Source organism: Fusarium mangiferae, assembly GCF_900044065.1.
Source record: "Fusarium mangiferae strain MRC7560 genome assembly, contig: FMAN_scaffold014, whole genome shotgun sequence".
In the NCBI taxonomy this organism is placed as follows: Eukaryota; Fungi; Ascomycota; class Sordariomycetes; order Hypocreales; family Nectriaceae; genus Fusarium; species Fusarium mangiferae.
The window spans coordinates 893,590-916,205 of NW_024573934.1; the positions used below are offsets into that span (position 1 = coordinate 893,590).

The 22,616-nt window shown below is 48.5% G+C and overlaps 9 protein-coding genes across 9 annotated transcripts; 3 read left to right on the plus strand and 6 right to left on the minus strand.

The window, feature by feature from the left end:
• Window positions 1-963: 963 nt before the first annotated feature.
• FMAN_14897 (putative DFG5 protein) lies at window positions 964-2,437 on the plus strand (the record flags this gene model as incomplete). The annotated part of the gene is made up of 3 exons (XM_041822792.1): window positions 964-1,039; window positions 1,092-1,196; window positions 1,251-2,437. The coding sequence occupies 3 exons, from the start codon at window positions 964-966 to the stop codon at window positions 2,435-2,437; spliced, it is 1,368 nt and encodes a 455-aa protein (XP_041688437.1).
• A 283-nt stretch (window positions 2,438-2,720) lies between these two features.
• On the minus strand, window positions 2,721-3,864 carry FMAN_14896 (uncharacterized protein; the record flags this gene model as incomplete). Its single annotated transcript, XM_041822793.1, has 4 exons — window positions 2,721-2,978; window positions 3,031-3,401; window positions 3,451-3,586; window positions 3,634-3,864. 4 exons carry the CDS (start codon window positions 3,862-3,864, stop codon window positions 2,721-2,723), a joined length of 996 nt encoding a protein of 331 aa, XP_041688438.1.
• Window positions 3,865-4,385: 521 nt separating this feature from the next.
• Window positions 4,386-5,872, minus strand: FMAN_14895 (uncharacterized protein; the record flags this gene model as incomplete). The annotated part of the gene is made up of 3 exons (XM_041822794.1): window positions 4,386-4,672; window positions 4,723-5,224; window positions 5,279-5,872. The coding sequence occupies 3 exons, from the start codon at window positions 5,870-5,872 to the stop codon at window positions 4,386-4,388; spliced, it is 1,383 nt and encodes a 460-aa protein (XP_041688439.1).
• Window positions 5,873-6,679: 807 nt separating this feature from the next.
• Window positions 6,680-7,189, minus strand: FMAN_16214 (uncharacterized protein; the record flags this gene model as incomplete). Its single annotated transcript, XM_041822795.1, has 1 exon — window positions 6,680-7,189. One exon carries the CDS (start codon window positions 7,187-7,189, stop codon window positions 6,680-6,682), a length of 510 nt encoding a protein of 169 aa, XP_041688440.1.
• Window positions 7,190-7,817: 628 nt separating this feature from the next.
• On the plus strand, window positions 7,818-9,274 carry FMAN_14894 (cellulose 1,4-beta-cellobiosidase; the record flags this gene model as incomplete). The annotated part of the gene is made up of 2 exons (XM_041822796.1): window positions 7,818-8,987; window positions 9,044-9,274. The coding sequence occupies 2 exons, from the start codon at window positions 7,818-7,820 to the stop codon at window positions 9,272-9,274; spliced, it is 1,401 nt and encodes a 466-aa protein (XP_041688441.1).
• A 638-nt stretch (window positions 9,275-9,912) lies between these two features.
• On the plus strand, window positions 9,913-11,516 carry FMAN_14893 (uncharacterized protein; the record flags this gene model as incomplete). The annotated part of the gene is made up of 2 exons (XM_041822797.1): window positions 9,913-10,317; window positions 10,365-11,516. 2 exons carry the CDS (start codon window positions 9,913-9,915, stop codon window positions 11,514-11,516), a joined length of 1,557 nt encoding a protein of 518 aa, XP_041688442.1.
• An 87-nt stretch (window positions 11,517-11,603) lies between these two features.
• On the minus strand, window positions 11,604-13,822 carry FMAN_14892 (uncharacterized protein; the record flags this gene model as incomplete). Its single annotated transcript, XM_041822798.1, has 2 exons — window positions 11,604-13,320; window positions 13,371-13,822. 2 exons carry the CDS (start codon window positions 13,820-13,822, stop codon window positions 11,604-11,606), a joined length of 2,169 nt encoding a protein of 722 aa, XP_041688443.1.
• Window positions 13,823-14,749: 927 nt separating this feature from the next.
• FMAN_14891 (uncharacterized protein) lies at window positions 14,750-16,475 on the minus strand (the record flags this gene model as incomplete). Its single annotated transcript, XM_041822799.1, has 5 exons — window positions 14,750-15,159; window positions 15,215-15,856; window positions 15,915-16,017; window positions 16,077-16,196; window positions 16,257-16,475. 5 exons carry the CDS (start codon window positions 16,473-16,475, stop codon window positions 14,750-14,752), a joined length of 1,494 nt encoding a protein of 497 aa, XP_041688444.1.
• Window positions 16,476-17,314: 839 nt separating this feature from the next.
• Window positions 17,315-21,469, minus strand: FMAN_14890 (uncharacterized protein; the record flags this gene model as incomplete). Its single annotated transcript, XM_041822801.1, has 6 exons — window positions 17,315-19,612; window positions 19,700-20,118; window positions 20,254-20,476; window positions 20,546-20,974; window positions 21,049-21,101; window positions 21,223-21,469. 6 exons carry the CDS (start codon window positions 21,467-21,469, stop codon window positions 17,315-17,317), a joined length of 3,669 nt encoding a protein of 1,222 aa, XP_041688445.1.
• Window positions 21,470-22,616: the final 1,147 nt, after the last annotated feature.

Consider the following 22,616-nt stretch of genomic DNA (forward strand, 5'->3'; position numbering starts at 1 on the left):
CCTCCCATGCTATGGCGAAATTGGGAGATAAGGAGCGGGTGGATTGACATATGACTTGCTACTCAAATCATCAAGTTTTCTTAACTGCCAGGGCACTTATAAAAACAGCAAATCGTCTTCTACAGGGTATGTCAATGTCTTATTTCTCAATTGGACATCTCGAAACATCTGATAATGGTACTTTCCGGGTGCGGGCCACGCGTAATTAGACGCGCGTATTTCCGAGTGATTCTATACGACAATAATGAGCTAGGTCTCATCTTTTACGGTAAAACAGCACCGTATCTAAAATTAACTGCTAATTATGAGACATTAATTAAACGAACTTTAATCTTAGATTGTTGTCTGGCATTCAGGTAATGCATTGACCACTGCATTCAATCTGCTGCATGCTCTCCTAGGTGAGATTGATAAGTCCCACGACCTTCTTAAACAATGTCTCAAGAGACGTAAGCTTGTGAATGACTCGCCCGTGATTTTCTTCTCCATGGAAAAGACGGAAGCTTATAAACTGGAAATGAGGGTCGAGTCTAGACTTAGTTGATCCATGCTACCTATTTCCCCGGCATCTTAAGCGAATCCATAGCGCAGGGATTGCGTAATCTGTGCTCTCGCTTCCTCGTGTTTATTGCTTCGCCTCCTTTGACCTGAATTTCCTGAAGCAATTTTTCGGCCCCGTTTCTTGACTAAAAAGCACGGCTGCGCCTCCTTGCTAGCCAGTTAACCCCTTTTGACACATGATTCGTCATTTAATTCAGGAGAGTGTCTCAATCCCATACCAAGACTTCTTGCTCGCTCTAATTATTGTGTGTACGTTTTATAAAACTCATGAGCTTTTTTGGACTTGATAGCAGACTTGGCTTTTCGATCTTGCTCGGTTGATGAGAGAGATAAGCCGTGGAGTCAAGTCTCCCTCTGCGCTAGCATTAAAGTTTATTCCCCGCTGGTCGATCATTGGGCGAGATGAAAGTGTCATTGGCTGTAACTTGGGCGTTGGCAGCGGCTGTTCAAGGTGTTGATGTGTCATGGGACGACGACAGTAAGTCAACCGGTCTTGGATTGTTCGCTGCTGGGTAACTTACCATGTCCAGAATCTATCAAACAAGCTGCTAGTACTGTCGCGTATGGCTTAGTGAAATACTACACTGGTAACAATACCGGTGATACACCAGGCAACCTGCCAGATCCATATTATTGTAAGTGATGATGAAGAAGAATGGATGATGACTTCAGCATCTGATTCGAAGCAGGGTGGACGGCAGGGGGCATGTTCGGTACATTAATCGACTACTGGTGGCTTACTGGCGATGAGAGCTACAACAAGATTACTACACAGGCTATGCTGCATCAGGTCGGAACAAATGACGACTATATGCCCGACAACCAGACTATGACGGAAGGCAACGATGACCAAGGATTTTGGGCAGTGGCTGCGATGTCGGCAGCTGAACATAAATATCCTAACCCGCCATCAGACCAACCGCAATGGCTAGCACTAGTTCAGGCTGTTTTCAACGAATATGTTAGCCGTTGGGATACACAACACTGTGGCGGCGGAATGAGATGGCAAATTTTCACCTGGAACGCAGGATACGATTACAAAAATTCCATCTCGAACGGTTGCTTCTTCAACATAGCTGCGCGGCTCGCTCGCTATACCGGCAATACCACTTACGGGGACTGGGCTGAGAAGGTTTGGGATTGGGAAACCAAGATCGGACTTATCAACAGTGATTATCAGGTCCGAGATGGTGTCCATTTCGAAGGAAAATGCCCCAGCTCTATGGATACTAACCAATGGACCTACAACAGTGGTGTCTATCTTTATGGAGCAGCTGCCATGTACAACATGACCGGAAAAGCTTCGTGGAAGACCCGAGTAGACGGTCTGCTGGAGGACATAAAGACCGTGTTTGTGAAGAATGGTGTTATCTATGAGCAATTCTGCGAGGAACACAAGCTTTGTAACCTCGACCAACAGACCTTCAAAGGATACCTCGCCCGTTGGATGGCAGCTACCGCACTGGTAGCTCCCCATACCTCTGAATACATCACAGCGACGCTGCTATCGACGGCAAAGAAGGCCGCTGCTTCATGTACAGGATCACCCTCCACAGGGTTCGCAGGCAAGGCTGGCACAGCTTGCGGCTTCACATGGTTGACCAACGGGTTCGATGGGATCGTCGGGGTTGGACCGCAGATGAGTTCTCTGCAATCTATCATGTACACCCTCGCCCCGAAAGCGAATGCGCCAGTGACAACCAAGACTGGAGGAACGTCAAAAGGCAATCCTGGTGGTGGCCAGACAAACATGGATGTCGATGTGTCGAAACCCAAATATGCGAAGATCACAATGATGGACAAGGTCGGGGCGGGCGCCATAACATGTATGATTTTAGCTTGCGTTATTGGGGGTTCTGTTTTTGCTACTATATAAGTATTTTTTGTCAAATCAAGTTTTTCTGATTCTAGTATTAAGATTGAATAGCCTCTAACCTCCTGACATGGCTCGCGTAGAACTGAAAAGGTAGTCATTCCGCCGCAACGTGGTAAGGCATTATCCCATCCTTCTTCGACCCAATACTGTCTTTAGAATTTACTTATGCAACCTCTATTTAGCTGCATTCTACCAGCAGAATTGTGTTGCGGCTCTTGTCCGTAAAGCACCCTAAAAATGTCGGCATGAAAGCTCGGGTCGTCTCGATTCAATTGTTAGATAATTATCCACTCCTGTGTGTCGACGAAAGCTCGAGTGTCTCAAATGCCACTGATCGGCCATGCCACCACTTGACCTTCGCGGATGGAAAGTTGGCACCAGGACCTTTCAATACCTGACCAGGGTGCACCACGTTCAGCAAGACCAAAGCGATGAGCATCGGCAATGCGTCAAGGTAGAGCTGGAACTCCTCGTGTCGAAGGACCACATTGTTACTATTTGCACCACCACCAAATTCGACGAGGCGAAAGATAACTCGAACCTAGTCAACCGAATTAGCTATGGCACGCAAAGCTGTTACATCGGATACTTACCACGATGAGGACAAGGACTATATAGACAACCCAGCAGAGAGGCTTCAACCAACGGCTTCGAGTCTCTTGCTTGCCTATACGAACATTCAGAGAAAGCTCGCGATAAAAGAGGCCGTGGATAACAAGAAAGACGACCACGCAGCCAAGCTGGATGCCAATGCCAACCATATATATATGCTGTCCGAGTTTAGATATATCTGCATTGTCCGAAGCGAGCATGCCACCGCCAGCAGCCTGGATGATGAAACACATAACATCGAACATGACGAAGATTTTGGCAAGCCATTGTGCTGAGATGCGGGCTATGCGCCGCTGCGGGCTGACGAAATGGACAAGACGGGCGACGATCATGTATATGAATGCATTAATCCCTGAGGAGAGTATTAGCTGAGTATCGCACGTGGCAGATGGGGCTCTTACAAATCGGCGCCAGTAGAAATAGAAGAGTCGAGACGGTGACATAGGCCGCCTGCTGTTGGTCCCTGGCACCTAGGGCGCGAGCGATGAAACAGATGCACTCCCAAGATGCCCCCATGACGATGACCCAGCAGAATTTCTAGCCATGTCAGTCTGTTATTCCTCCATAGCATATGACGGAAGTACCTGTTTGAGGATAATTGCTTGGGTCAGGTGAGCCACCGTGGACAAGCCAAAGGCAACCGCAAAGGCTGTGTTATCCTCCCAATTGGGGTAGAATCCATAATTGGCATTGCAAGAGTCCGGGGGGACATAGCCGTACTTGTCGGACACTGCAGTTGTGCATGAGGGGGTTGCTGATGAAGTAGTTGAAGACGCACCGGCGAGTGTAGTGAGAGTCGTTATCATGGTAGACATTGTACGTATATGATAGATGTTCGAGGGATAAATCCTAAATCGAGATTTGGCTGATTGCTATAGAGAGTAGAGAAAATAAAGGAGGTCATGCAGCTTCTCGCGCATTTATAGCAACTGGCTCAACGCTGTTACTGGGAAGCCTCGCCAGGAGTCGTAAGCAGTGTCGCAAATAAGCCACTGAACCAGCATAATGGCACAACAATGCGTCGTTTTGAAGAAGGAAAACGAAAACTAGTTACGCGTTTAGATTTAGATGACATGAGACGTGAAATCCAATAGGTTATGGACTGTAGTCAAGCGTCTAGCGCACCGACCATCTGAATTGAGGCTCCATGATTGGCTCGTTCGTCGCTTTCGTCGTTTTGTAAAAATGGGAGCAAGAATGAGGGGCATCGGATTAGACCGAGCGCTACTACTTCCATTTTAGCCTGCATCAAAACAGCTTTCAGGAGGCTGTGTCGTTGTTCCCAAATCCACATCGCCCTTCCAACTTCTTACCCCTTGGAACATCTCAACCGAGTCTAGACAGTAAGGTCTCTTGCCTGACCCAAAGGCCACATGATGTACCTCCGCAACTCGTCAGGCAAACGTCTCCCAATATTCAAGATCCAGGACCGGGTGATCTGTTTCGAAAAAGAAAACCGTCTGCTCGTACTGCCGAGGAAGCATTCTTCTAGCATATGGTTCAGTATCAAGAAGTGCGCAAGAAGGATCTGGGCCCCGTAGTTGGAAGGGTCCGTGAAGCTGACATAGTCTTCATCTGTCATCTTGTTTGTCAGAGCGTAGCAGAGTACCATTTCCAAGAGTGCTATAACTGTTAGTCTTATTATTAATGGTGAAGAGAGAATAAAAACAAACCGTCTCGTGGCGAAGCTTTGCTCAGTAGAGCTAATCTCTCCAGTCTTGAGAAGTACTGAAGCTCAGCTTGTCCTTGGAGTAATGGTTGGAGTATTTTGAGAGAAGCGAGGAAGTCTTCAATCATTATATCATCAGTGGTTCCGTGTTGCTCCTCCATGAACTTCTCCATACTTCCAACCCACGAATCGCGCGTGAATTGACGGAACATGGATATCCCATGGTCAGTTACGAGAGTCGTCGAGATGAGCATCCATCCACGCATCATTGCTATAAATTCCATCAAACCGTCTGGCATATAGGTAGACTGGAAGGTGAGGCCGATGATTGCAGCATAACGAGCGTCTGCATCGGCTGCGGTATGACAAGGTTGCGATAGAGCATCATTTAAGCCTCTGATAGCTGAGATTCTGAGATTTAGAGCCTGCACACAGTAGTCGGCTTTATTGGACACAGTAAGGTGCTGGGCAGCAAGAGCTAGTATGCTTGAGGCCAGGAACTCATACTGTGGACTCGAGTTAGACATGGCATCTGGAGTCAGGTCGACGGAGAGACTTACTTTATGTGAGAGCGCAGCCACATCTTGCCATACAGCTGAGGCGCCATACGGATGCGGTGGATATGCTTCGGTGAGGAAATGATGGAAAAACCGCAGATGATCGAGGCATACTTTGACTATGGGCGCTGAAGGGACTGCCTGAGGATCAGGCAGGACAGCTGCGGGATAAATGCATGGTAAGCGCATGCGGCGACAGCCTTGACACTCGGGCCGGTGCTCAGAACACTTAACACGACGCCGCTTACAATTAAAGCAGCCGCGCCGAGTCTTCGGAAAGCCTCTGCCAGGCACGGGTTTGCGTCGTGGAGCTTTCGGTGGCGAGGAGGGCGTATCGCTCATGAGAGGCGAAGTTATGTTACCTGGATGCGGTGTGCTTCGGTGAAAAGGACTGCTTTGGTCGGAGGCGGATTGCAGCGGGGGTACGGAGTAGATATTCAAATTATGGGTGCCTGGAGGCTTTAAAAGCGCTGTTAGCCCGCCACCCCCCCTCCCCAAGATCTCTGTCCCGCTCAGCTCCACATGGGTTTGATCCAGAATCCAGTACTTAATCAATAAAACCTGTATAAGTGAATAAAAAAGAGACCCTGTTAACATCAATATATTAAAGAAATATCAATTTCAATAGTGTGTTACTATTTAACTCTTTCATTCTATTCAGTTATCTATCGAAACTGACCTTCAATTTCACTGTTATAGTCCTGGCAAAACTCAATAGAGGTAAGAGCATGTGTAGCTTGAAGGACCAAAGACAAAAATGACCAATAGACCTTCTCTTGAAGTGGGGTTTCAAAGGATACTAGGCAATCTGAACAACTGATCTCAACTTTTGCAAGCAGGTGCAAGATCTTCGGTTATCAGTAGAAGTAGAGGTGGTTATCTTGCACCAATGGATCTTGTGATGCCAATGAACCAGCACAATAGCATCTCGCTCTTGTGATGACAGAAAGCGGCAGAATGGTTTGATCGCGAAATATTCATGGTATAGACGGGAACCAAATAGCAAACCCATAGTCGAAAAGAGCTCATATTTCAGGAATGCCCTTAAGAAAAGACATTTTCCCCACGACTCAAGAGATGGAAAAGGCACCCAAATACGATCTAACTGATGTTGCCGATGTTGTAGCTGATGCAGCTGATGCAGCTGATGCAACGACCAGGGATCGTTGGAGAGCCATTCAGCTCTTGGTGGCTCTCCAAGTTTCACCCTCATCTCATACTCTGTGAGGACCAGGAGCGGCCGTGTTGGAGGGAGGGATGCCTGAAAGGGTATGATGGTCTTGTGTGTTCGGAGTAGTCTTCATTCCTTCTGTAGTCTTCGATTCGAATGATCATTTGAAAAAGGAGCCAATAGATCTTCAGCTGTGTCGGGAATTTTCGAGAGCGTTGGGGAAGTTTTGGTTTTCATAATGGACGAAGAAACTTAGCTTTTTGTTGATCCCAAGGAACGTATCCAAATGTATTGAATTGACCACTCAAATGGTAATGCAATCCCCATTGCCCGTTTTCTCCTGTATACTGTTTTGACTCGAGGCCGGCGAGGTAGAGGAGAGCCATAGCGTCCTGGAGTAGACCTCCAGTTTTGTCGAGACTGGTGATTTCCTTGAGCACCTCCCGCACGACGATATCGCGGTGAACGGTATACTGCTGTAGCATAGTGGGAGATGCTCTGATGAGTCTCCCGATGCAGGCTGGTGAGACCCAAGGTCGACGAGGATCTGTGTTCGGATGGGTGCCGGTAGCCGCGAAAGTAAATCCATATTGAGCTGTAGAAGATGAGAGAGGGATCTTCTGGTGGCTGACAGAGAAATATTCAAGTGTGTTGAAAAAGTAGGAGAATGCAAGTTTTGGGTCCGTAATATGACGAGACAATTTGTAGGCGAGCCCTAATTGACTTTCACTGTACTCATTCATCATTTGTTTTCGCAGCCTAAAACTTAACCTTATACGCGTCAGTCATCCCCATAGACTTTGACGGTACGGTTTCCTGTGAACTTAATAATGTGCATGTGATGAAGCTCATCGCGCAGCCCTCAATAACTCTAATATGTAATGGCGCTGGTGGAAAGGGGCGGCGACAAGGCATCGGAATTATTCTGTCGTAAGTTTCCAACGCAAGTTGATGTAAACCATATAAGCATCAAACGACAGCCGGGTCAAGGTAACCCCTCAAAGCTGCTGTACTTGTTACAAAAAAATAGAAGTCAAAGAAAGTCAAGAATATTTCATAGAAAGAGGTCGGATCACTTGTTTGTTAGACTTCCTATGTAGTCTGGGTTTTCCTCAGCTTAGAATTTATGTTGTAGTGACTGGTTAGCATTTGGTTGAATGTCTAAGTGAGCTAACGTTGGGTGTGTTTTGAAGTCAAGCTTGTGGCTGAGAGTTTACTGCCTTTGACTCGCCATTTCGAGTACTCCCCTCACGGTAAGATAAGTCATAGATCTTATAACACCAGTCTTGAGGCATTTCTCGTTCTTGTATTTCATCCTTTTCTCTGACTCTTCACGTATTCTCGTCCTACTCCTTAGCAATGCCCTTCATCATGAAAGGCGCCCTCATCTTTGGCGTCTCACTGTTCGCTTCAGCGTATGCCCAATGGCCATGTGGCAATATAGAGGAGGTACATCCACCTTTCGCCTGGTATAACTGTGTTCAAGAGCCGTGCAAGAAATACTTTGGTGCTATTGTCCTGGACTCCACGCTACGTGAAACAAATTGCTGCGCCGGTCGCTTCGACATCAAGGACTTGCACAGAACACACTGTAAAAACAAGGATAAAGACACCTGCCCAGTGGACTGCTGTATCGAGGGCGCTGACTATCGAGCTCATGGCATATCGACCGATGGCACGAGCCTGAAATTGGACCTCGGTGCCACCGCGCCTCATGTTCCGAAGGATCTAATTCGGGTAATGCCTTTGAAGGAAAACGAACGTTACGAGAATAAGCCTTTGGTCCGCCGACACGATTCAGAGTATACTTTCGATATCGATGTTCGAAACGTGCCCCCAGGTTACAAGGCCAGAGTGTCACTCAGTTGGATGTGGCCGGATGGTGCTAGATCCGAGAAAAAGGGTGACAAAGCCGGCGCCAGGTACGGAACCGGGTACTGCGATGCTACATGCGACAAGGGGCAAAGGTTCGTCGAGGGAAGAGCCAATTACGATGGATGGGTTCCGGATAAGCACGATCCTATGCTGGGCACAGGTCGCACCGGTGCATGCTGTCACACCATTGTGCTATGGGAGGGAAACATAGAGTCTACGGATTACCACTGGAGTCCCTGTCTCCCCCCGTGGTATCATAAGTGCGACAACGACAAGTGCTCAACAAGGTGCTTCGCGTTTGGCTGTCGCTGGAACCCCAATGGGAACAAAATGAAACCGTTCTATGGCCCTGGACCAACCAACACTATCGACTCCAAAAAGCCGTTCAGCGTTGTGACTCAATTCTTCATACGGCAGACACCAAAAGTGGCTTGTATCCTGAAAACAAGGGCCACCTACTATATCCAAGATGGAAAGATTTTCCGCAGCGCACCATCTGACTACAGACCCAATGGTGCGCTGTTCAATACCATGAATAAGCAATTCTGTAAAAAGATGGCGTCGGACTTCAAATGGGGCAAGCGGTGGAAAAGGGCTGGTACATGGTGGCAGCGAGGTCGCGGCAACATGTACAAGATGGTGCCTGTTTTTAGCATATTCCGAGACGTGAGTGTACTCCTCTAAGCTATACATTCTGTGGACAAGACTGACGCTCTGGGTAGCGAGAGTATGATAAGATCCATCATTTGGAGAATGACGGGAAGGAATTCGACGATTTCCCTCGCAACGCATCTGTTGATTTCTTTAATTTTAGGATCGGCACGATTAACCAGACTTTTGTTGATATGCTTGATCCGGAATTGCGGCCAAAGGATGTGTATCATCGACAGGGTATCACGTTTCACGAAAAGAATCAACCCAAGCCCACAGGTTGGGGGGAAGACAAGCTTTGAAGCATGTAACATTGTTGCAGTTCTGCCTCGAATTATACTGTTGCCTCTCTCGCAATTGCGGTCTAATGCAGGAACTCCGAAGGTCAGGCTTCATTATGCTATGGACGATAAGCTTCTTTTCCTCATAGTCAATATGAACAATTCCTCTGCCCAGTACCTGAGTGCAAGTGATATAACGCTCTGTTGTTTCAAGGCAGCCCATTTGACAGACTGCCGAATGTTGTTACCGTGCTATTTGTCGTTGTCCACCGATGTCGCCCAAAGAAGCAGGAATAAGCACTCCGCCGAATTCACTAACCAGGAAGACTTCTGAGCTCTCAAGCGCCAGCGAATCACAAACAGATCCGAAATACTGGTATTCCGGAGTGCGGGGAATGCTAGTCCAGAAAGCGGCCCTTCAACCCAAGAAGGCATTAGCTTCATGGGTCAATACCTGGGGTTTGCGGGGATTCCTTGATATGACGCTTCCGATTTCCTTCCTTGACCGCACAAACCATAACTAGACGTTATCAACAAGGTAAAGTTTGGCTAAATGTCGGTTGGTCGATACCTATCCAAGTCACAAACCTGTTGATCATGAAGTACAAAAACACCAGACCTAGCCTGACGTCTGTTGTCTACCGTCGGCCAAGCACTCTATGCACGACATCAGTATGGCGCTGTTCTTTACCCGTTTTCTGTCTCTAGTACTCTTGCTGCAGTCATGCTTTGTCCTCGCCGTGCCACAGCAGAATGGCTCAACTGACTTAAGCATCCTTCCAAAGGTGTCTCGGGTCAGAACATTCATCCTTACAGATATTCTCAATGAGCCTGATGACTCAATGTCAATGGTCCGCTACCTACTGTACTCAAATGAATTCGACACCCGAGGTCTTGTCGCCGTGACTTCTTGGTCCTTGCGAAATGACACCCATCCGAGTGAAATCAAGAAGATTGTCAAGACCTATGCCAAGGTTGTTGATAAGCTAAACCAGCATGTTCACCCCGACAATCAATATCCAAAACCTGAGGAGCTACTGAAGCAGATTTCATCTGGGCCTCGTGTGAGTTTCCTGGAAGTTTAAGAAGTCTTGCAAGCTAATCCTATCAGTCATATGGACGAGTGGCCCTCAAGGAGGCCATCAGCGACGGCGCCAAACTCCTTGTGAAGCGTCTTCAAGAGTCCAAAGAGCCACTTCATGTTAGTCTTTGGGGCGGAGCCAACACTCTAGCTCAAGCGCTGCAGCACATTGAGAAAACAAAGAGCGAAAAAGAAGCTGCCGACCTTCGATCTCGACTGAGGGTTTACTCAATCTCGGACCAGGATGATACGGGTGCTTACATCCGAGTCAGATGGCCAGATGTCTTCTTCATCGTCAACGTCCACGGCTATCGCGAATATCGTCTTGGAACATGGACCGGTATCTCCACTGCCGACAATGGCGCAGCCAACACTACAAAAGTGGCGGACGGCTGGCTTACCCCAAACATTCGTCTGGGTCCTCTCGGAGCGGAATACCCTAAGATTATCTATACAATGGAAGGAGACAGTCCCAGCTTTATTTGGAATATTCAGAATGGTCTGAACGTTCCGGGTAGACCAGAATATGGAGGCTGGGGAGGTCGATATACTCGCGTCACGGAAGACACTGACATTAACGAATATGGCACATCCGGGGATGCTTTGATTAACACCAAGGGTGAAAGCTGGTTCAGTCCTTATGCTACTATCTGGCGCTGGCGTGATGCGTACCAAGACGACTTTGCTGCTCGTATGCAGTGGACCCTAGTTGATAGCTTTGAAGAGGGCGCTCACCCGCCGAGCATCAACGTCAACGGATCCACGGGTAGTGAGCCCCTACGATTCAAGGTTGGCCTCAAGGACGCTATTGTCTTGGATGCCAGCAATACCATCGATACTGATAGTCAAGACGATTCTTCTGGGCTGGACTATGAATGGTACTCTTATGCTGAGTGCGCATCACCAATGTTGACCAGTCTTGCTGCCAATTTCTTCTCCGTTGATGCACTGGCGCCGCCGATAGGAACGAATGGCACACTCGCTGTGAACGAAGCAGGTTTTAGCAATGTGGCGTTGGGACCAATGGTCAGAATCTCGACCAACTTGACTAGTTGGGAAGAGGAGCAGCCCAGTTCAGTCGATAAGGAATGGCATGTTATTCTTCAGGTCACCAACAACAAGGGGTCATATCCGATCCGAAGGTATAGACGCGTCATTCTGGAGCTCCCTGACTCAAAATAGATAGGATCTATCCAACTTCAACTAAGTATCATAGCGTAATCATTTATCTTTTGTCTTCATCTTTACATCTCGTTATTAATTCGTTCGTCAAACGCTCGGCTGATCGTCCCTCTTTTCCTTCAACTGGGCAAATTTGTCGTCTTCCTCCCAGCGAACCTTCACCTTTCTCCCAATGTCTTGTAGTTTACCATTCATAGCAGCCTGTTTCAGGCGCAACCGCAAGTCTTCACACGGTGCACATGCCAAAGCCGCCAATATACTATCCTTTAGGGCTGGATTCTTTAGCTTTTGCGTCTCCCACATACACAGAGCCACAAACACTATTCCTGTTATCAGACTTGCGCCAGGAAACCACAAGTAATTCCATCGAACATGTGTAATGATAACCATACGTGTGGCATTCCCTCGCATTGGACTCGTATCCAGCTCTCGATCTCGTATCCACTTCGTCAGACTGAGTGCGACATTATCTATTGTTGATGGGATATCGCTGGATCTCCCAAGCCCAGACATGAGACCAGCATTTGGTTGGCCCATTCCCAATGCTGGGTATATGAGCTTTGTGGATGATATGGCAATATATGGCCTAGAAAGATCCCCAATGGCATTGGAATTGCGAATTATGCCGAAGCCGTCACTCAAGACATTGTAAAGTGCTATTATGGTAGGCTGTGTAATGTTGAAGTACTGTTGCCGTAGGTTGGAGGCTTGTCGCTTGTAGTCCCCGTCCGGAATCTTGATCTGAAGATCAGATAGTCGCGCTAATTGGATGCCCATGTCTAGACTATGATTCGTGTATCTCATGAAAGCTTTCACATCCTCATCATCGTTTGTGTAAGACGCTGGCTCTCTCTCCGCCCACGAATAGGCAATACTTTCTTGCAAGACTCCCTGGGATAGTGCATCGTGATACTGGTTCACGCAGAGTGATAAAGCACATTCCCGGGCACTAACTCTAGTGTTTTCCCAGGTGGTTCTGTTATTAAGCCAAGTCTCGTTTGAAGCCAGGTATTGTATAGCCATAACAAGGGTGCTGAGATTGCGAAATGTCAGGGTCTGTCCTGGATTGGTTGTGACACGAGCTGATAGGTAAGTATCGGGACATTGTTCGAACAAGCTTCGGCAGCGGGGACTCCCATTATAGTTAGAAATGCTAAGATCCAGCTGTGGAATTTCATGTTTGATGAAAGTTAAATTCCGGCCGTTTCTCAAGTCAGCATGTGGACTAGGGTTGCTCACTTCAGGCAGACTTTCCCCAGGCTCCAACATCCATTCCTGGCCATTTGCTCCGGCATTGTAGATATTTGAAGGGAATTTCACTGGTCCAGTTGATTTGATGACATATTTTGATATGTCGTGACACTTGGAACAGACGGCGATGGAGGGGAAAATGGGCCATGTACAGTTCCCGGTTGCACAAGCGAAGGCTGGCCTCAGGTTCTGCGGGGCGGTGAAGGGTGAAAACCCATTCCATATGGCTGCTTTCATACCCATGTCCTCCTGGATATCGATTGAGAAGCGTCTGGCCATGAACTCCATGGTCTTATTGTCAGGTCCTGGGAATGAAACTGCACTTACTCCAGGAGAAGCTCCATCCCACGAAGCGCCATCTAAACGAGTTGATCGGCCGATTGTAGGAACATTCCCAAGTGTCTCAAGAGAATCATTACTCGACTGTGCTGCCTTAATGTACTCTAGATGGTCCAAAGTGACTTCCTTATCCTCTATGGCTAAAACAGCCTGAGTGAAGGGTTCAAAGGCCAGTAGAGCAATAGCAGTAAGAGCACCGATTGATACCCAGTGTCTAGTGGAACGTTTAGTATTAATTTCGATAGCATGGGGAAAATCACTTACGGTCGGCGTACACATGATTGTAGTAGACGCAGGCTTCCCCAAGCTCCTCGGCTTGCAGCATCGAAACGATCGAAGTCTATCAGTGGCTGCGCAGCTCCGCTCAACCAGTTCCATTTACCCTGTGACAAACACATGCTAATTGCAAATGCAAGACATGCTCTTGATGTTCCAGCCAAGATGGAAACAGCTGTGTTGAGGGAGATATAGGTTTTGTTCCATTTGGATATCGGCTCTTCAGCTGACTGGTACAGAAGATAGATCATGAGCCCGAAGGCTATCAGGCTGAGAGATAATGAAGTAATTTCAAGTCCCCATTGAGCTAAGAACAGTAATAATTTACTGCTGTTTTTGCTTTCTTTCTCCGATGTCTTATCAAGCTTCTCAGTTGGTGCAACATGAGAAGATGCTGATGAAGGCGGTTCGGCTTCCAGTAGTGGCTGCGACGTAGCCATTTGATCATTGGCATTGGTAGATTCTGTGGATTCGTCCATCCTCGCTCGAGAGTCACAGGGTAGTATTGATGAAGAATTAAGCTTGAAAAGCAGTTCTTATCAACCGGCGAAAGGGAGAGGCCTATACAATATAAATCATGCGTGGCTCGTGCACTTTGAAGGCTGAGCCATCCTCTGACGAAAATTATATCCATTCAATCCGAGCACGAACCGAGTCCTCGACAAATCGTGTGAGACAATGCGCTGAAGCTTTGGGCACAAACGTCGCCACCCTGCTGTGGCTTCCTGACTGCAGCTTCGGGGAACACAAAATGGCAGGACGTGTTCACTCAAGAAATCCTGATCTTTATGGGGGGAGGGCTTACACCTATTGCATGCCTGCAAGATGTTACACAAGTCTTTTAATAGTAGTTTTCTCTCTCATTATTATTCTTCTTCTGCATGAAGCCGCTTGGCCTTGGGGCTGAGGAGGCTAAGGCAGCTCTCGGGGTCGCACAAGGCTCAGCAAGGGAGTCCAAAAATGGAAAGTTCACCGAGATAGTTGAAGAGGGGTCTTTTGACTGGTGTACTATGCCGAGGTAGAGATGGTGACTGTTTCAGCTCTATCCGCCAGGTTTGGGCTCCTTGCCATGAGGCATTCGATAGCGCTGCATAGCCACTCCCATCTTTTTGAAGATAGAATAGCAGTGAGTGACATAAATGATAAATTACAAAGTGTCATATTATTAATTATCCCCAAAAACAAGCCGTTGAACTTTTCCTGCAGTCTATATCGAGTGCTGGCTAGGAGAGAGGAGGGCATGCTTGGTGGGTGATAATCTAGGTATCACGAGGAAGCTACATGGGCATATTTAATCCATTATACAGATACAAGACAATCAAGAATAGCAATGTTTTTCCTCACTGCCCTGTGACTTGTACTAGAATCTATAATCTCCGCTTGACCTCCAATTGGACTCCAGGATCCGCGAACAATTCAAAGCCAAATGGCATCAGCTTCGGTGTATATCCCTCAGCTAGGCGCAGATCATAGTCTAGCAAGATGGTAGCAATAGCTGTCTTGATCTCGGCGATAGCAAAGAATCGTCCTGGGCAAATAGGTTTACCAATACCAAACACAAAATGATCCTCACTCGTCGAGGTAGCCGAACTGGCGTAGATCCACTTTCCGCCCTGCGCACGAAGCTTCACATAGCGGTATGCATCGAAGGTATCTGGGTTGTCATATACCTCAGGGTTGCGGAGCTGCGACATGTAGATTGATATAGCAGTGCCTTTGGGTAGGTACTGGCCATTGGGCAGAGTGACCGGCGACAGGACCTGACGGTCGAGATTGACTATAATATGTTAGCAGAGTGATCACAATGCTAGAGCGAGCGTCATATCGCCTACCTATAACTGCAGAGTTTAACCTCTGTGTCTCCTTGATGACACTGTCGAGCAAGCGCATATTGGTCAGAGCAGCAGGAGACCATCCATGCTCAGCAACCACGGCTTCTATCTCCTCTCGTAGTGGAGTTGCCAGGTCATGGGCGCATATCTCAATGATTGTCTGCTTCAAAAGCTCCGAGGTAGTGACAACAGCAGCCATAGACATTCCAAGCTGGGCGGCGACAGGATCATAGCTCTTACCTCCCGCGATCTCACCGAACCAGGTAATAGAATCGTCGTGCTCTTTGTCTTCCGCCGCCCTTTTAGCGAGGTTCTTTTGCAAGACTTCGCGAGCGCGCTGGACTTCTGCTCTGCAGCTCTTGCAAGCGGGGAGGAACCATTGTACAATAGGTCTCAGAAATCGTGGCCAGGCTCGCAACGCGCGAGCTGCAAGGAACACAGTCATACCGTAGTTAGTGCTGACCTGCTGCCATGTCTCGTCGCGCGACAGCTCCTCGCCCACAAAGACGGACGCGGACATTCGGCTGATAAAGCTGACACCATCCTTGGCCCAGTCAACTGCCTTCCATTCTGTACCATCACTCTGTTCGGTCCAAGCTGCCAGTAAGTCTTTTCGCACCATGTTGTGAAGCTTGCTAACATCTAGGAAGTCTCGAGTCAGCATACTTACACCAAGACGAGGGTAAATGGTCGGGCTCACGGTGGTTTTGAACAAGCTTCTTCTTGATAACATTGGCCAAAAGTTTAGATGGGTCCGATATGGCTGCTGTTCCATCAAAGCCAGGGTAACCTGCGAAAAAGTCCTAGATATAGACAGTTAGTCAATGGCTAGGGGAACAACTCGGAAGGGAAGTGTACGTACCTTAGACACCAGCGGTTGGTGATCGAGATGAGGACCATGACGTCTCATCCATTCGAAATGGTCTGCAGGGAGGACAATTCTATCTCCCAAGAGTGTGATCATGCGAAATGGCTTATTAAACTGGTTCCTTTGTCAGTTCATCTTTCCTCCATAATCCATGGAGGGAGAGTTTTCGCGTACCTTGGCAAACCCTTGTTTGATGAGACCGTCAGCATTAGTGATGAAAGCCATATGAGCCTTGCTCAAGAACCAGTCGTTGGGATATTTGTTGATAACAGGGATATTGTCTTTCGGCACGATTAACATCAGAAGCACTAATGCAACGATAGCGACAAGCAGAGCTCCTGCCAAAGGAGACTGTCCCGCAAATAGCGAGGTGGCGTGTTTGCTGACATCCATTGCCTCTACTGTCATGAAAAGTTTTAGCAATTTGACATGAGAATGAGAATTCTCCCTCGAGGGAGATTTGTGACTGCTCACCTTTGATGAGTAAGGCAAAGAGAGAAAGACCCTTGGGCAATGTAACAATGATAGTAAGTTGTGACACTCGACGAGATGTATGAAAAGATGTTAAATACGCCCTAACTCTTGTGACTGTGAATGGGCCTTTAGTCATCCCGAGTCTGATCTAAAATGAGCCACCTCCGACGGGAAACTGCCCCAATCTTTTTGGGCTGTGAGGGCTCGGGGCTAGGCCTGCAAGGATGACAATCCCGCTGACGGGTCCTGCAGCTCACTACAGGACCGTTGCCCAGTTAGGCAATCGACTCGGGTGACTTGTGCGCTAGGAGGATTTCCCTTTGGGGACGAACTGGGTATGGACATGTCGCTTATACCGGACGTGGAATCAGCTCTCTCGGTTGCGAAGTCCTGCGAGTACCCGGACACTCTAATGTCTCTGCATCTATTTTTGCGACGGGCGTGTTCCGTCCTCAATGTCCACTTGTATGTTGGTAGCACAAACGACTTGCGGATCTTCCTTTCGATGAGATCGCTACGAGACAAGGCTGATTGAAGGGCACGGTAGACAGTCCTCTTGTTAATGAATTATCTAGCTGCCAATGGAAAAAGTGTAATCAACACCGAAATTGATATTTGTGCAAGCAAAATGGAATAGAATCGTTTAACATAACATAGAATATTACTATAGTAGAATATCATTGAGATTGAATAACATTGACTGTAAAGGACCCGGCCATCCTATTTACGCATTCCGTCCCGTGTTTCCCTTGCTTTCCCTATCCCAGGAACTCGGCAAACTCCACAAACTCGTGATCATTCTTCATCGCATCCAGTTCCTCGGGCAAGGTCCCCAGCAGTAACTCGACACCGCCGTCTTTCCTCATCGGCAAAATGAACAGACTTCTGAAAGCCTTGTTCAGCCAATCCATCTGGACCCTCACTGCCTCTGGTGCTTCGAATATGTCACCGCCGAAGGGTCCAATATCGCTCGCTTGGAAGAGCATCATGTTGTTGAAGAGCGAATGAGGGCCGTCCTGGATTCCTTGGCCAAGGAACGCTGTCGTATGGTTTCCTGGACTGTTGTCTTTAATCGTATGAAGGAGACTGAAAGCATCGTGGACAAGCTCCTGATCCACAGGAGTGCGCGCCTCACGACAGATTTGGGCAATTTTGTAAAGGGATGTCTCGGGAGAGCAGAGCTCTGACACGGACATGTGCTGTCGATTCATGATGACACAGTTGGCCATGTATGTTGGCGGGAGGTGCGAACTGAAGTAAGGTCGGACGTCAGTTGGCATCTCGATGATAGACATGTCATCTGTGGAGGAGTCCTCAGCAGGGCGACGTGCCCGGACGGCGGCACGCCAGAAGAAGGCTTGCAGCACATCGCCGAGAGATAGCGATCCCGATTCCTTGCTCAGGCTTTGACTTTCCGGGTCCGCGGCTTCGGCAGCCTCGACGCTCTTCTGGAGTCTCTCAAGCTTCTCGGCTGAGATGACAAAGGTCGACGCCGTCAACGTGCGGCCGTCAGCGCGGGGCGCGGGTGGCCAATGCTCACAGACGGGGAGGACAGGCGGCTCAGGTAGATGACGAGACAGGCGAGCCCTCTTCACATTGGGCTCAGTGGTATGTCCGTTGACTGCGGCTGCCTCTGTCATGTCTATGTCTTCCCCTTTGTCTTGATGCTTGCGCTTCAGCGCCGGATCAGCATATGGCAAAAAGCCCCAAACCTTTGGGTCAACCTCAGACGCCGGCTTCGCGAAACCCTCAACCTCGTACAGAATAGACAGCATATCACGATTGAGGCTCTCTGGGTGCAGCCACTCAGAAGTCGCAGACTGATCGCCTTGGACGAACCGGCAGCATTCTGCCCATACCGTCAGCGCTATCAACATGCCGATACCATCAAACGCGTGATGATGAACATTGAAGGCCAAGACGCAGCCACCGTCGACGAAGTTGGCCTGCACATTAAGCACATCCGTAGGTAGGTCGGGAAAGGAGGGACAATCAGTCAAGAGCTCGTCGGGGTAAGCCGAGGTCAAGAACCCAGTGGCACGCTGCTCAGCATAGGATGGCAAGATGGACGAGAGGTCGCGGAAGCGCAATTGTCTGGGCTCTTCGAATGGAGTGATATCCAAGGCTGTGGAGGGCAGTGGAGGCAGACTGATTCGAACATCTCCCTTCTTGTATCCAATCTCGTGCTCAGAACATGGTATGACCTTGCCCGCGAGAGCCGGCACGATCTCCATAGCGCGAACCAGACCTCGCTGTAGCACTTTGTACGCTTGCTCAAACGAGACACCTGGGCAGAGGGGGATGAAGACATTGATGCCCTCATACATGTTCCCGCCGAAGAGGTCCATCGGGCCAAGCTTTGAGGATAGAAGAGCCTTGTGTCGGTTCATTAGGGCTCTTATCTTGGCTTCCTGTGGATCTTGTTTCTGCTGCTCGGTCGACGATGAGGTAGTAGTACCATTCGTTGTCGTGGCTCTACGCTCGGCAGCCAATCTCACGACAGTTGCAGCGATGCTCTCAATCGTTGGTCCAGCGTAGAAGTTTCTTGGTAGAAATACTCCTCCCAAATCTGTGATCGCCGCTACCGCCTTGGTAGCCTTGAACACAAGCAACGAATCGAACCCAACAGTAAACAGATTAGCATCCGCTGGAGCGTCTTTGACCGCAGGCACGATGGAAGCTAATATATGCCGAGCCGCGCGAGTGGTCGAGTCTAAGGATGTTGTGTCGATAGCCAGCAGCCCAAGCGCCGCAACTTCGGCATCGCTGTCATCCTCTCCACGCGACTGGTAGAAGCGCTCGATGTAGTCAGCATACAGCGCCATGGTAGCCCGACGTTTGATAGTGCGCTTGTCAGTACGGATGAATGGCTTTCCTGCTTCAGAAAAGGCGATAAAGTCTCGGTGCAGCTGGTTCTTGTGCAGAGACAGGGAGTTAGCCCTTTCGACTACAGCCCAGATGCTGTTGAAGAGCGCTTCAGCATCATCACCGTCCCTTTTGATGGTTGGGTCTTTCAGCTCAATAAGGAGGCCGGCTTGTGGCTTGCCCGATCCAATCTGTCAGTTAAGTTAGCATATGATCAGAATCAATCATTTGCCATCTGCTTGCGGGCTACCAAGCGACTGTATGGCTACTGGACTTACCATGAGACAACCGTCAACAGCCGGGTGTGATGTGACGAGTGCCTCTGTATCGAGGGGCGAGATCTTGTATCCATTCGAAAGCACAACAACGTCATCGCTGCGGCCGTGTGACGCCCAAAATCCTGGTTTAGTCGGGTGCTGAACGTACAGATCCTTAAAGTTGAAACTGTTTACGTCTTGAAAGGTATGAAAGAGACCCTGGAAGAACTCGGCGTGCTCGTTGCGATGGATCCACTGTTCGTAAAGGCCAGGCTCAACCATCTTGAAGTCAAACCCGGACCAAGGATGAAAGGCAAACCAGTGCCAATCCTGTCTGTCCACCCACAGGTTGCCGATAAACAAACCTTCCGATGTGCCGGTCAGGTTAAGGACACGAACATGCTCGTTCACTTTGGAGCCTAAATGATTGCTCACAGGTCCTGGAAATTGATCACATCTGTTAGCTTACTGGCGGAAACGGAAATCACTGGCGCAAGATGATTTATTGTCGTCTCTCAGACACAAAATTTCGCCTGTCGTCTGGGGGGTATTTATGTTGGGGACAAATGCCTTACCTCCTGAAGCGCAGATGAATTTAGACCTGCTCAATTTTGGCAAGATGTCGGGGGCTTCTCCAAGCTCGTCCGTGAGCGAAGGAATCATGCTCCAGATGTCGATCTTGATGTTGTCCGCCATGGACGATATGAGTTCCAGATTGGGTATCACGTCCCGAGGCCCGAGGACACAGTGTAGCCCGAACAGTGGCGATATGACTACGTCCATCAAAATCCCCGCCCCCTAGAATACATAGTTAGTACTTCACAAATCCTTCATTAAGTCATGATTGGACTGGGATGAGTTTCTTACATGGCTCAAAGGGAATGTCGAATATAGTGTATCGCCATCATCCCATCCTTTCGCCCAGGGCTCCATGCCCTCATGGGGAGGAAGAAGGCGGACAGCGTCCACAGTGCCAATCAGACCATGTGTCCATGAGATGGGCTTCGACAGGCCGGTTGAGCCCGATGTATGGAGGATGCAGAACGTGTCGTTAATCGCATCTTCCCAGCGCTTTTTGTAAGGAAACAACTCCACGTTTTCCAGCTCGCTCTCATCTTCGGGGAGAAGCTCTTTCAACTCAGGAAGCTCCATGACGTGCATGGGTCGTTGCTGTAAAAACTCATTTACGAGCTGTGCTGGCTTCTCACCAGCGGGGTTGACCCAGATGTTGCAATTAGCCGCCTTAAGAACGGCTAGAGCACCCTCGGTGCTGTTCTTTGGAGATAGAAACAAGCCCTGTAGGAATGGGAATTAGTCAGACCAACATTATTAAGTCTTGGAAGACCCATTGAATGTGAGGAGAAACGAACAGCGCAATTAGCTTTAATACAGGCGAATGTCAACAAGATCTGTCGCAGATCATCTAATGTATGGGTATCATCTCGTCAGTCAAATGTCTTGATGATAGAGGCTCAGAGCCGCCGAAAATGTTGGGACAAGCGTTCCATGATCCCGGGACACTTCACTTTCAAGAATAAACTTACGGGGCCCGATATAACCCACGGCACGGATCTCTGACGTCCGTCCCAGCTCCTTTTGAAGTAGCCAGGCAGTCTTGTCGACCGCTTTCGTAAAAGCACGAACTGATACGTGGCGGAACCCTTGCGACAGGTCCGAGGACTTGGCGAAAGAGTAAATGATGCGATCGGGCTCAGCAGCAGCGAGGTCATCCAGAATCTGTGGGATCAATCTTCTCCCACAGTTTGCCGGCATTCTTTTATCGACAGCCATGGCTGCTAGTACGAATATGAGTAGTAATGCTCCAGGTATGAGGAAATTTCAGTTTCAGATGAGCCTTAATATTGAGGTCCAGTAATGACGAGAAAAATCGCGATGGAGAGCGTCTTGACAGACAAAAAGAATGTTGTAACACAATAGAAAGCTGAGAAGCTAGAGTTGAATATAAAATTCAGATTCACCAGCTACAAGTATGAGTACAATGGCCCGGCAAAGTGGCATGTGGATAGACAGGTACGTTTTGTGCTCTTAGTAACGCCCCATCTACCTTAAAATTCCAGGCTGGCTGAGCTGACTTCCTGCATGAGCTGAGTCCCGAAAGAGTAGGGCACCTTCTTCTGACTTGCAGGCTGAGGGGCCAGGACGATTGCCCAGGTTGGATGGCCACGCTGACGGGACCGATTCCCCGGGGAAACTAGGAGAGTTTCCCTTTTGAGCCCCGACTACAGCTGGTAGGCTTGTAGCCAGGATCCAAGCTTAGTCAATCCAGAATTTCTGACATCCCTGCTAACTGACACCCTAAATGTAACCTGGGGAATCCGATTGGTAAGAAAAGGTTCTAAAGTTAGCTAACTAATCATGGTCGTTTTTTCCGCAGGGAGTTGAAAAAGCAGGGGACGCATTTAATTGACTTTTTAGGGACGGACCGTTTGAGATGCCTCCACACCCACCTACATACAGGCCATCAACAGTACCTATCCAGATCGGTCGATAGCCCGAGAGAGGTCCTATTGAAAGCACTCGCCAGAGCGCCAATACCTGCTGTGCTGTTCATACTCGTAGAACAATACCTTTTCCTTTTGACGGCTTACGATTTGCCAAGCCAGTATTTTCTGGTTGACTTACCGTAGGGCAGCTGAACAGGCAGAAATGGCGACACCCAGAGCAGGTGAGGGAAGGTCAAAAATGGTTTGTCGCGGGTTCATTCTCTTCTGATACTTTCTGCACACGGAGTTCTTTATCCTCGGATCCTGAGCCTTTAATCCACAGCCGGGACCAATTAAAATATGATAACTTATAATTAATTACCTTTAGACTTTTTCTCCTAAGATTCGAATGGGGATTCTGAAAATTGCATTGCAAAGAGGTAGACTTCTCGTTCCAGCGTACTTTTGAGTACAGGGTATCCTCGGATACTCTT